We start from the raw sequence: 13,196 nt of genomic DNA on the forward strand, positions 1-13,196 counted from the left end.
TCAAACTGGAGGAACAATGTGTTGTAGAAGAGGAAGAATGAGAAAAGGAAGAGGAAAAAGAGAAACAAGGAGAGGTAGTTAGACAATTCACAGTGAATGGTCTTGCAGAAATGTTCTCTTCAGTTAGCGATGTTCTCAAAATGGTTGAAGACATGGACCTCAATGTTGAATGCTACTTATTAGTAGAAAGGAAAATATGCATTTTCTTGATGCGTTTGCTTGCTATAAACAAATTTATGATGAAAAGAAGAAGAGGAATAAATGAAGCACACTGGACATTTTCATCAAGGAAACAAAGAAGAGCTGCAGCCTGGTCTTTCACATAGGGAAGGTAATGAAGATGTGATTGTGGAGGATGATTTGGGATATTATTATTCTGTTTTAGAATAATAACTAACACACACAGTACAGTTTTATTATAAGGTTTAAAAATTAAAATGACAGTATATTTATTACTTTTAAATCCCTAGTCCCTATAACTCTGTTGATTTAATGTATAGACTTACGTCTGGACCGACTTACGTCATGCCTGATGGAACGGAACTCCGATGTAAGTCGAGGGATGACTGTATATTATTTCTTGGTATCTTTAATTTGTAAGTACACTCTACTGATTTTTTTTTTAAATTGGAGTACTAGTGGATTGCTGACATCATTATTTGTGAATTGGGCTTTCAGAGAACAAAATATCTTGCTTAATTGGTATCAAGCTACTTTTGATTTCCATAATCTCCAAGTTTGAGGTACTGAACAAGTTATGTGATTTTTTTTTAATGTTAATCCCACACTTGAAAAGTTAATAATCTATAGCACATTTTATACTGTGGACAGTGTTAAATAATCCAGGAACTTCTCATTATAAACTAAATGTGTAACTGTAGCAAACCACTTTGCATCCGTAGTGAGCAGGATAGTGATGGTCTTACACCAGGCAGTGAAAGTCATATTTAGAGTATTTATAGTCATATTTAGTCATATTTATGACTATTTAGAGATGTCTATAAACATCCACACCAGAGTGGGATTCGAACATACATTGCGTTCATTGAAAACTAGAGATTTTCTGGATACTTACCTACCAGGCCAGATATGGCTAAGAGCTGTCTTCATTTAAATTCTCTATATACTCTGATTTGAAGAACACCATGTACAATGAAGTTTGCATATTATACAAAATACAAATGGTAGGGATTGTTTTGTTCTCTTAAATTTTCTAGTATTCAGTAACAACAGTAACACCATTTCTGTTGCAAAAAATCATCCATTATCATACATAATAATGATGTATGATCATAAACATACATCATTTTGGAATAATAATCATAAGCATGCATCATTTTGGAATATTCAGCATTAGAAAATTTAGATGCTGTACCTAATTCAACATAGAGAATCTGAAACAATAAACTTCTGCAGTAATAAACTTCTATAATGAGTACGCAGCTTTTAGTTTCTTTGACGTTTGAGTGCTATTATGCAGAAGTAATATATGGATCTTGCATTATGTTTTGAGACTGAAGGTGGCATAATTTTTTGAATCCTTTGTAAACGCGAATTGTAAATTCTTGAGTAATAAATATTTCACCAAGTATATTTGTTGGGTAGAGCAATAGTGAATGCACATGATGTCAAACTTTTGCAGGACGATTTGGATAGATTGGAGGACTAGGCTAAGGTGAAAGGATGTCAATTTAATGTGGCAAAGTGTAAGGTTATGCATTTAAGAAAGGATTGTAATGCACTAAAAGAAAGGATTGTAAGGTTATGCATTTTGGGGTGAAAAGATTAGCAGCAGTATACCACATTGGTGGAACTGTACTCAAGGAGATTCATGAAGCCAGTGATTTGGGAGTGTTGGTGGATAGGGAGTTGAAGTTTAGGGGGCACATTGCAAAAGTGGCTAAATCAGCTCATCAAATCAATCACTTGGTTACTGAAGAATACTTTGACGAGCAGAGACAAGCAAGTTATTGTTTCTCTATATCAAGCCTTGATAAGACCCCATTTGACTACTGTGCCCATATTTGGGTGCCAGGGGGTTTCTTCTTGATGGGGATGAGGTGGAGAGGATTCAGAGGCTAGTGACCAAGATGATAGCAGGTCTATGGAATGAACCTTATGAGAACAGGTTGAAGATTTGTGGGTTGTTGCAGAAATTGGTTGATAGGCAGAAAAGGGGTGATAGTAAAATTAATGAAACAGAATATGATAGAAGCTCTGATATTTAAAGGTCCTGGTATCAGAGAAATTGTATTCATTCCTTGGATACCCCTCATTCCATTAGATTGTCCATATAAATTCAAATAGTTGCAATTTCCAATAAGAGTTTGCTTTGCAATGATGATTAATAAAGTCCAAGGATAGGCCCTTAGATATGCAGGTTTAGCTTTAAGAGTTGAATGTTTCGGATATGGACAGTTATATGTAGTATGTTCTCATGTTAGCAGTCCTGAGAATTTAATTATTTTTGTCGAGGATGATGAAACTTCTAATATTGTTTACAAAGAAGTGTTATAATGCTCACAGTTCTACACCATGACAAAAGCACCAAACACCAAGTCAGTACCCTGAAGTCAACTGCAGCAGTATAAGTTCACCTTAGTGAAGCTGGAGGTCTTAGGTAGTATATAAATAGAAAAGAAGTCATAAAAAATGATAAAAAGAAATTACATATAGCTTGCCATGGTACTGATGTGCTACAGATTTATCATGTTTTATGGAGACATGAAAAAATATGGCCACGGGAATGAGGAAATAGTGGTTAGTGAGTGGACTGCATTGCCTGAGAGTATGATGAGTGCTGGAATATTGAATGAGTTGAAGGCATAGTTTGATATGCTTGTTGTGGGAAAGTGGGGACTTTGCATAGTGAATCTTTTGATTCCATGCAGGTCTGATGTTAATAATAATAAAAGAAAATATATAAAAGAAATACAGTGGTGCCTTGGTTAACAACGGCCTCAGATAGCAACATACTTGGTTAACAACGAGTGGCTGTAAGAAAAAAATCTCTTGGTTAACGACTCTCGATTATGTGAACCTCTATCTGATCTAAAAAACCGGAATTTTCTGATCGCACTCAGCCACGCGTGGGAAGACGTTGAATAGAGAACAGCCACGTGGCATAGCTGTGAAGCTTCGATATGTTTGACCCATCATAGCCAACGTTTTCCGTTTATTGTTTCTTTTCTTGTAGTGTACTGTGCTTTATTTTAAAATTTGTGGTTATAAATGCGTTTTATGATGAAAATTTATGTGTTGGTTCATATAGGCAATAAATCGGCGGGTGCGTGTCACTGTTCATTTGCCATCAAAAGGCAAAATCAAATCTCATCTGTATAATAATTGTTGTATCTATAAGCTGCTAATCAGTGTATGTTATGGTAAGTGCTGTATCTAATATTGTCACCTTACAAGCAAAATGCTCTAAGTCAAAAACTGCAGGTTTCGAATTTAACTGTTAACTTTTATTTCAAAAAGTTTTTTTTTTGAACTTTTACTTTTATTTTCAGGTGACGATATGTTCTTTGTATCCCTTGTCTTAGTGTTGTACAATTTGTAATAATACCGTATTTTGCATATCTCTTTTATTTATAGAGTGAATTTTTTTTACCATGTGACAAAATGGGTCCCAAAAAAGAAAGCTAGTGAAGGTAAAAAAAAAGAAAAATTTTCTCTATTGAACAGAAGAAAGAAATAATAGCAAAACATCATGAAGGTGTGAAAGTTATGCAGCTAGCTCGAATATATGAAACCAGTCATTCTACAATATCAACCATTTTGGCTAAAGAAGAACTTATGGTAGCTAAGGTTGCTAAGGGAACTTCAAGGTCGAATGTCAGAGGGCTTCTTTTTGAGCAAATGGAAAATCTATTACTAATTTGGATCAAAGAAAGAGAAATAGGGGGCGATACTACATTTCAAAATGCAATCTGTCAGAAACAGATTTAACAAGATTTGAAAAAGAAGACTTCAGGATCAAGTTCTGAGGTAGATGATGATGATTTCAAAGGTAGCAGAGGTTGATTATGTCTCAAAGCAGCATGGAGGAAACTATGTCCTTCCTTTGGTAATGAAGAAACTTCAGATGAAGGACACAAATTGGTAAAAGGATATTGTGGCAACTGCTTATGATCTTAACTTAGAAGTAGAGGAAGAAGATGTTGAAAAATTATTGGAGATGCATGACTAAGAACTGACTACTGACGAGTTAAAAGAACTTTTCAAGCAGCAATGTGAAGAAAAGGAAATGAAAATTTCATCTGAAGATGAGGATGGAGAGAAAGAACAAATTATGACTGCTGAAATCAAAAATATTTTGGCAAAGTGGGAGGAAGTTCAAAATGTTGCTATGAAATGGAATCCAAATAAATCTGAGGTTATCAGAACTGCAGATCTATTTAATGAAAAGTCCATGCAGTTTTTCAGAAACATTTTAAAAAAGAGGCCAAAGCAAACAACCCTTGATATGTTTTTTACAGGTCTATCATCATCATCAATCATCATCATCAAATTCCTGCCATGTACCCTCAAGGGGTGTACAGGATATGATAGTACTACATGAAAAAAATTACATCATTATTAATTTCCTATCTACAATTTTCCTCCAAATCAGTCTGTTACTTGTCAAGACTCCAACATTATCAGATCTTATATTTCTATCGTCTAAGGCACTTGGTACCACATTAATCCAGCTATATCTTGGTCTTCTTCTGGGTCGTTTTGCTGCCAACCTGGCAGAGAACGCTTGTTTTGCTAATCTTTCATCGCTCATTCTGTTTAAGTGACCATACCACCTGCTAACTTATTCCTAGATGCTGACAATGTCAAGTTCTTTCCTAATATCCTCGTTTTTAATATGATATTGCCATTGATGCCATCTGTTCACACCTATAATCTTTCTCAGGACTCTCATATCTGTAGTCTCTAGTCTTTGGTCAAGTGTTTTATTTCTGACCCAGCTCTCGGATCCATAAGTTAAAACTGGTTTGAACACTGTCTTGTATATAGCTTATTTAGCCGACTAATTTCTCTCTTATTCTATATGAATTTATTCAATTGACTTCCCACCATACCAGCTTTGCTGATTCTGTTGTCTATTTCTATATTTAATTTACCATCTTCACTAAAAATCGTGCCTAAATAGCTGAAATGTTTTACTTGTTCCACAGGTTCTCTATTCACAACAACACAGTTGACATTTTCAATGATTCTGCCTATTTTCATTGTTTTTATCTTTTTATTGCTGACCTTCATACCATATCTATTACAACAGCTATTCAATTTAGTCAGAGAATCTTGCAGACTTGTAGCCGATTTATTTAGAAGTATAACATCATCCGCATAAAGCAAAGAGCTGACATTAACATCTCCAATTTTGATATCATGTTTAATACCACCTTCCTTCATAATGTGATCCATATAGATGAATAATAGAGGGGCTAATGTATATCCCTGTCTCACACCAGATTAAACATTAAACAATCGTCCTGTACTTCCTTCAATTTTAACTGCTGACTTACAAATCAAATAAAGACTAAGTATTGCTTGATATAGTGCCCCATTGACACCATATAACTGCAGCGTATTGAATAGCTTCTCTCTTGGCACCTTGTCATATGCCTTTTCCAAATCGACAAAACTTAAATACAGATCTTTGTTATATTTCCATGCTTTCTCGACTATTTGTCATAAAGTGAAGATCTGATCCTGACAGCCTCTATTTGGCCTGAATCCAGCTTGTTCTTCACCAAGCTTTTCTTCCACAATTCTTCTCAACCGTTTCTCAAGTATACTTGCATAGATCTTGACAGGAACACTCAGTAGGGAAATACCTCTGTAATTCTCACATGTAGTTTTATTTCCCTTTTTATATATGGGTACTATGAGAGCTCTACTCCAATCATTGGGAATTCGTACCTCTGTCCAGGCTTTCTGAACTATGCAGTGCAGCCACTGTAAGACTCTTATACCACCATACTTCAGCATTTCTGGTCGAATATCATCTACTCCTGCTGCCTTTCCACATTTCAAGTCTTTGATGGCTTTTCTACTTCAGGAATACATATATGGATATGTATTCCTGACCGCATGCCTGGTCAGTGTTTTTTACCACTGTGCTGTCATCACTGCTTGTTTCATTTAGCAGTTTTTCAAAGTAATTACTCCATACTTCAAGGATATCTTTTTCTCCCGTTTTCATGTCACCTTTATCATCTCTAACTCCTTTTACAGCACTGTTTTCTCCATTCCTAAGCTTCTTCAACAACCTCCAGAATATTTTGCCACCTTCTTGATATTTATTTTCTATATTCTTGCCAAAGTCTTTCCATGACTTTTGTTTAGCTAGTTTTATACAGTGTTTAGCATTCTTGCATTTGTCTCTGTATTCTCTGAGAGCACAAGTCACTGCCTCTTAACTTCCTGTGTCCACCATGGAGTTCTGATTTTTTTTATCCCTACAGACAACCTCACCACATGCCTCTCTGCAGAATCAGTCAATGTTTTCTTCAGAGTTTGCCACTGAATCTCCAAGGTTTGATTCCTGTTCTCAAACTCTTTCATTTTTTCTTCAATAATCTTTGTGTATTTTAGCCTACGGTTCACATCTAAGAACTGCTCAACTTTTATTCACTTTAAAACTATCTTACATGTTATTCTTTTCAGTATGAAATTCAATTTTATCTTGCTCAAGACTAAATAGTGATCACTTCCAATTTCAAATCCTCTGTACACTCTGGTGTTCTGCACCACGGAGAAAACATCACTATCAACAATAACAAAGTCAATGAGACTTTTCTTATTCCTTGCCTCTTCTCTCGATGTGAATTTGTGCACATTTTTATGTTGGAACATGGTGTTAGTAATAACCAGTCCATGTCCTGAGCAGAAATCCAACAGATATTTGCCATTATTATTAGCTTTGCTCTTTTCTCCAAATTTTCCCAAAATATTTTTCTATGTCTCACAATTATTTCCTACTCTGCTATTTAGATCCCCAACAAGGACCAACTTTACATTTTTCATTGTGTCAATTGCTTTTTCTGAAGCCTCAAAAAATTCCTCCACTTCTACCTTAGTAGAACCTTCTGTGGGATGGGACCATAGGCACAAATAAGTCTCATTGTCCAGTTCCCCATTCTCATATTTGCCCACATTACTCTACTTGAGACTGACTGCTATTCAAAAAGATTAGCCTCGTATTTTGTGTTGAATACTATGGCTACCCCTTCTTTTCCTTGATTGTCATTGCCTGAATATAACATTTTGTATTTATTGCTCAGAAAGATCTCACCAGTTTTGGTCTTTTTTGTTTCAGTCACCCCTATTTTGTCGATCTGGTACTTATCTAATTCCTCTACTAGCTCCATTTCTTTGCCATTCAGGCTTCTTACGTTAATAGTATCGATCTTTAACTCTGGTGATGTTGAGTTGGGGTGTGTTTTCAGATTTGTTCCAGTAGCTGGCTTTTCGCTGTTCACCCTGGTTCCCTGGCGAAAACAACGGAGGCCTTGTTTAACTGGGCGACGCCCCAGCTGGCATGAAATTTTGTCATGTTGTACCATCATTTTTTATTTTGGTTTAACCAATAAGAATACAATTTGGTTGGCTAAATCCCAAATTGCCAGCCCATCCTCGTTCATTCAGTATCCAAGTAGATACCCAACAGGGTGCACTATGCGAAGGTGATGATTGGATATTAGGTCAGAAGCCCTGGTCGGTTCTCTGCATTCCTTTAAAGGCACATTCCTTTACAGGTCCATTTGTCAAAAAACTCCGAAGTGAGCCTAGTTGTCCTTCCGATGAAGATTGATAATTAAAAACTGTTTTCATGAAAAATTCATTTTATTAATGTTAATTTTTTTGTAGCAAATACATATACTGTATAAATCAGGGGGTTCCCAACCCTATGCACGTGGGCACCATGGCGCCCATCAACCAATTTGTGTGTGCCCACCGCTGTTCAACCGTGTGCCGTATAGTTCGAAATAATCATGCAACAATTCATGGCATGCTATATGACGCATGCGTTAATGACACATGACGAGTATTAAACGCATACAATGTAAAGTAGACATGCATTCGAAGTTGTTCATTCCACTTTCTGAACTGGAATATCATCATTTTCTCCTAATTATGAAGCACTGGCCAATGAAATGCAATGCCAAAGATGACACTAACTTACATATATATATTTAAATTTTTATATAATGTAAACTTTTAAGTAATAAAACATTTGATTATAATGTAAACTTTGTATGTATTCATTTAACAAACGAATTCAAAACATTTGCTTGAAAAAATAGATGGTGCCCGTCGTCCTATCGGTATTTTAGAATGTGCTCTAGGAAACAAAAAAGGTTGGGAACCCCTGGTATAAATGATATATATAATAAATAAATGATATTTACCATATTTTTATGACATTTTAAATGAGTTTTATCTGCATTTTTAATATGTACTATGGTTGTGGGGAGGAGCCAGAACAAATTAATCAATTTTCAATTAAATCTTATGGGGAATCGTGCCTTGGATAACGACGGTAATCCTGGAATGGATTACCATCGTTAACCAAGGCACCACTGTATAAGAATAAAATGTGATTAGTAGTCTCAAGCAGTAAAGATATAACGCTGAGTAACTCAGGTGGTAATGAATGGCAAAATGAGAGGATGTTAGTGAAACAAGCTAAAGGGAATCCCTCAGAGTTGTTTTGCCACGTGCATTTGCAAAGAACGAAATATTATAGAAAGACAGTTTTAATGAATACAGATGGTAGGAGGTGATGGTAGCAGAAGAAGAAGAAATAGTTGAATTACTGAGTAATAATTTTGCTGGTGTGTGTCATTCAGGTGAAGAGAATATAGTGATAATATGATAATATGATCACTGTACTGATAAGATAATACAGTGATAATATTATCGAAATAGATGTGAGAATAGTGGTAGATAATCTGGAGGTGCTCAGAATATTACGGAATCATGATGTGAATACAATAGTTGGATTAGACAGGAAGATTAGATTATCCTACTGGAAGTTATGTCTAAAAATGAATAAGAGATGCAATTATCAAGGATGTGTGGGACTAAATTTTTATCTGGGGAGTATTAATGAGTTGCCAAAGGGTATCTAGCTTACACTGACTGCAAATGAGTTTAACCCTCCAACCAGCCATGACATCTATAGATGTCCAGATAAATCTGGATACGAAGCTCTAAAACCCATTGAATAACATGGATAAGAAGTGCAATTTGGTGTCACTATTTCATCCACATTGGCCAGTAGGGAGGTTAAGAAGAGGTATGAAAGTCATTGTGTGGATTAGAGTGAACCTTCTGCAGTGAGGCCTGCAATTCTATGGAGATGTCCAAATAATAATATATATCTGTATATAACTCAATGAAATCACTAAAAATTATAAATAATGTCAAAGAAATAGAAAATTTAAGAAAACTTTGGTTTACTCCCCAAAGTGTAAAATGGGGCCAGAAGGCTGATTTTAGTTTGAGATCTTTGGTCTATACAGAATTGTTTTCTATCATGTAAATTACCAGCAAGAATTCTTAGATAAATAATTGAAATATATAATTATAATAACCTTCCTATTTTTAAAACTGTATTTTGAATATTTTATTTATTTTTCCTCCAGGTGATGATCTAGATATAGTAGAACCAAGCGTATCTTTCCTGAATTTGATTTCTGAAAAAGTTAAACTCCATGAATTCACACTTGAAACTGAGAGACAAGCTATTCTTGTATTTTTCTTTTTATACATTAGTGTAATGAAGAGATTATCTAGGTAAGATAGATGTGCAGTATAAATAACATATTAATTTCCTCTCTTTCTTTCACTCTTCATTTAGCACAATATGGATTCCTATCACATTCAAGTTGATATGTTATCTGTTATCGCTTGGGTAGCAATTTTATGAGATAAATAGCCTTTTGTGTATGATGCAAGAACAAAAAATAATAAAGCACGAGGCTGATGTAATGGTTTTTCAGTTTGATTGTTCTCATATTGTAGAGAGGAAAATTTTAGTGCGGTTTTATTTACCAAAATGCAGGGTTGTATACTCTCGTTGAAAGATTTTAGTCACTTAGTTATACTATAAATTAAAGATGCCAAGAAACTATATTCTTGGTTTCATCCTTTATCCAAGTGTAAGCAAACAAAGTTTGCGTGTGAAGTATCTTCATGACTGGGCTACTTGTATATAGAGGCTAATGACTTCACATTAATTGCATTAGTATCCCATAATATAAAACACATATCCTTACAGACTTGTATAATGCTAAGCAATATGGGAAGAGCTACTACCCAGAACGGTTTAGTCTAAGTAATGGTTTAGAAGTCAAAAAGGTGTCACACCTTATTACTAATATTTAAAGGTACCTGTGGCATAACTATAAATAATAAATTATGTGATAACACAATAATTAACTTTAATGAAATAAAGGTACAAATATTTCATACTGAAATTAACAGTACATCATCAGTGTAGACAAGAAGCAATTCAGAGGAATGGAATACAAAGTACATAACAGTTGGTGGCTTACCAATTAAAACTGTTACCACATGCTAGAAATTAATATTAATAAATTGTAACTTTATTTCATTAAAGTTAATTACTGTGGTTATCGTGTAATTTATTATTTACACCTTATTACTAAAATACTCTGGATTGGCAATAAATGTTAAAAGTTTTTCCACTTGGTCATACTATAAATTAAAGATACTAAGATTTTAGTAATAAAGTGTGACACCTTTTGACTACTTGTTTATGGAAATATGATTTCTGTATTATTTCAACCTTGGTATCACTTCTGGGTCTGGCTCCCACTGATGAGGCCTCAATAAAGGTTAAAACTGGTCTGAGTAGTGGCCCTTGCCATAATACTTAGCATTATACATGTCTGTAAGGATATGTGCTTTGCATTATGGGATACAAAGGCAATTGATGTGAAGTGACTTCATGCAAACTTTGTTTGCTTACACTTGGATAAAGGATGAAACCAATAATATAATTTCTTGGCATCTTTAATTTAACGTATACTCTGGGTTGCTTGATTAGCGTGTTAATGACAACAGTGTCAAGTGAAGAAAGTGAAAGGTTATATGTAGTGAGTCCAAAGTTCAAAGGCCTGCAGATTATCATCTGTGAATTAAGTGAATTCAGATTATCTAAATATTTACATAAACCAGTTGTATTGGTTTATTAAGTGCTATTTCACTTATACAAGGTGATCCACAAGTCACAAAGGGAGTTTAAAATATGAATACATTCTTTGATTATTAATTTTTTCATTTTTATTTTTTTCAGGTATTCTAAGGAACAATTGGGAAATTAATCATGGAAAAGTTCACAATCCAACAGTGAACTAAAATCATGCAATTTTATTTTGAACATCAGCATTCGATTATTCTAATGAAAGAGCATTCTTCTTTATCCCATAGTCCACAAAGACTGTAGGAATAGATATTAGGAAATATTCCTTGGTTAACACTTTGTTTTCTATTTTGTAAGTGAAGCATCTGTCCATATTTTATATTGTTTATCCAGTTTCTTCGAGGTCTGCCTTTTTTTTTTTCTTTTTTTTTTTTTCAAGTTCCTGGAATAAGTCTTTCAAGAACTTGCATTTATAGATATGACTAGGCCACATATGTTGTTTGTTCGAATCTTAGTTATGATGTTATCTTTTCGACCGGCAAAATTATTTTTTGTCTTACTTCAATATTTGTGATAAGATCAGTGCATGGTATCTTTAGAAATTATCTAAAGGTATCTTTAGAAATAGCACCTCATTTCAAATGCCAGCAACCTCTTTTCGTCATCTTTTAGGAAAGTCCAAGTTTCACTTCCATTTAGAAGTACTGAATTAACTAGTGTGTGAATAAGGTGTAATCTATTTGTAATTGTAAGCTTGTTATTTTTACATAGTGGTTTTAGTTTTTGGAATGCTGTTGTTGCTTTTGCAATTTTTGTTCTAATATCCTGTCTCGATCTGCCATCTTTATTAAAGATATTGCCAAGGTATTTAAACTGATCTATTATTATTATTATATGAGACCTCCAGGGAGTCAAGGACTCATTGAGGGAGGCTGTAAATTACCCAACCCAGCTATCACACCTTCCCTTAAATTATTTCACTCACTCACTGCTCTCTGGGAGAAAAACCTACCTCTTACTCCTTTCTTGACTGAGAACAACCTTAACTTCCATGGATGACCCCTTGTTCTCTCTCTCTCTCTCTCTCTCCCTGCCTTCCATATAACGAAAAATTTCACAATTTAAAATGCTATAACACCCATTCAAAAGTTTATAGACCTTTATCATATCACCCCTCTTTCTCCTGTTAACCAGAGTGTGCAATCCGCATACTCGCAATCTGTCCTCATAATTTACATCCCATAATCTGGATATAATGTTTGTAACTCTTCTTTGCACCCTTTCCACAGCTTCTTTATCCCCTTGGAACCTGGGAGACCAAATCTGTGCACAGTAATCCAGGTGTGGTCTTATGAAAGCATTATAAAGAAGCAAAATTACTTCCTTATCCTTACTTCAACATAGCAATTATCCTCTGAGTTGTATTTGCAACTTTCGCTATGTGACCTTTGAACTTTAAATTCTTATCAAGAAATACACCAAGATCCCTTGCCTCTTCAGTTTCTTGTAGCATAACCCTGCTAATATAATATGCCGCTGGAACTCGAATCACACCAAAGTGCATAACTTTATGCTTACTAACATTAAACCGACAGCCATTTTACTTTGCCAAGATTTCCAGTCTGTTCAAATCAGTTTGTAATTGCTGAATGTCAGTAGCATCCCTGATTGCCCTGCTTATCTTTGCATCATCGGCAAACAATTGCACATCTGATGATAGACTCTGCTTGATGTCATTAATGTATAGATTGAACAATAATGGCCTAAGGACTAAACCCTGAGATACACCACTGGTTACTTTAAATCTGGGAGATTCACACCCACTATATACCTCTTTTTTATACCTGTCTGTCAACCATCCCCTGATTCAAGTTAACAGATTATATTCCAATCCCATATTCTGCAGTTTACGCAACAGCCTGTCGTGTGGTATCCTATCAAATGCCTTAGAAAAATCCAACGTTATCATAGTGTATCCATTCCCTTTATCCAACTTGGCCGTAATATTGTTATAAAATATGAG

At 34.8% G+C, this 13,196-nt stretch overlaps 1 protein-coding gene across 3 annotated transcripts in view; it reads left to right on the forward strand.

The window, feature by feature from the left end:
• Positions 1 to 13,196, forward strand: part of Mvk (Mevalonate kinase) — a 207,415-nt gene that overhangs the window by 21,453 nt on the left and 172,766 nt on the right. For all 3 annotated transcript variants that reach the window (XM_090397738.1, XM_090397740.1, XM_090397739.1), the window contains exon 3: positions 9,651 to 9,801. In XM_090397738.1, coding sequence (XP_090253864.1) covers positions 9,651 to 9,801 — 151 coding nt within the window. The remainder of the gene's footprint in view (positions 1 to 9,650; positions 9,802 to 13,196) is intronic.

This window comes from Typopeltis vanoorti, chromosome 9, assembly GCF_054136105.1.
Source record: "Typopeltis vanoorti isolate ZY-2024b chromosome 9, IOZ_Tvanoo_1.0, whole genome shotgun sequence".
Lineage (NCBI taxonomy): Eukaryota > Metazoa > Arthropoda > Arachnida > Uropygi > Thelyphonidae > Typopeltis > Typopeltis vanoorti.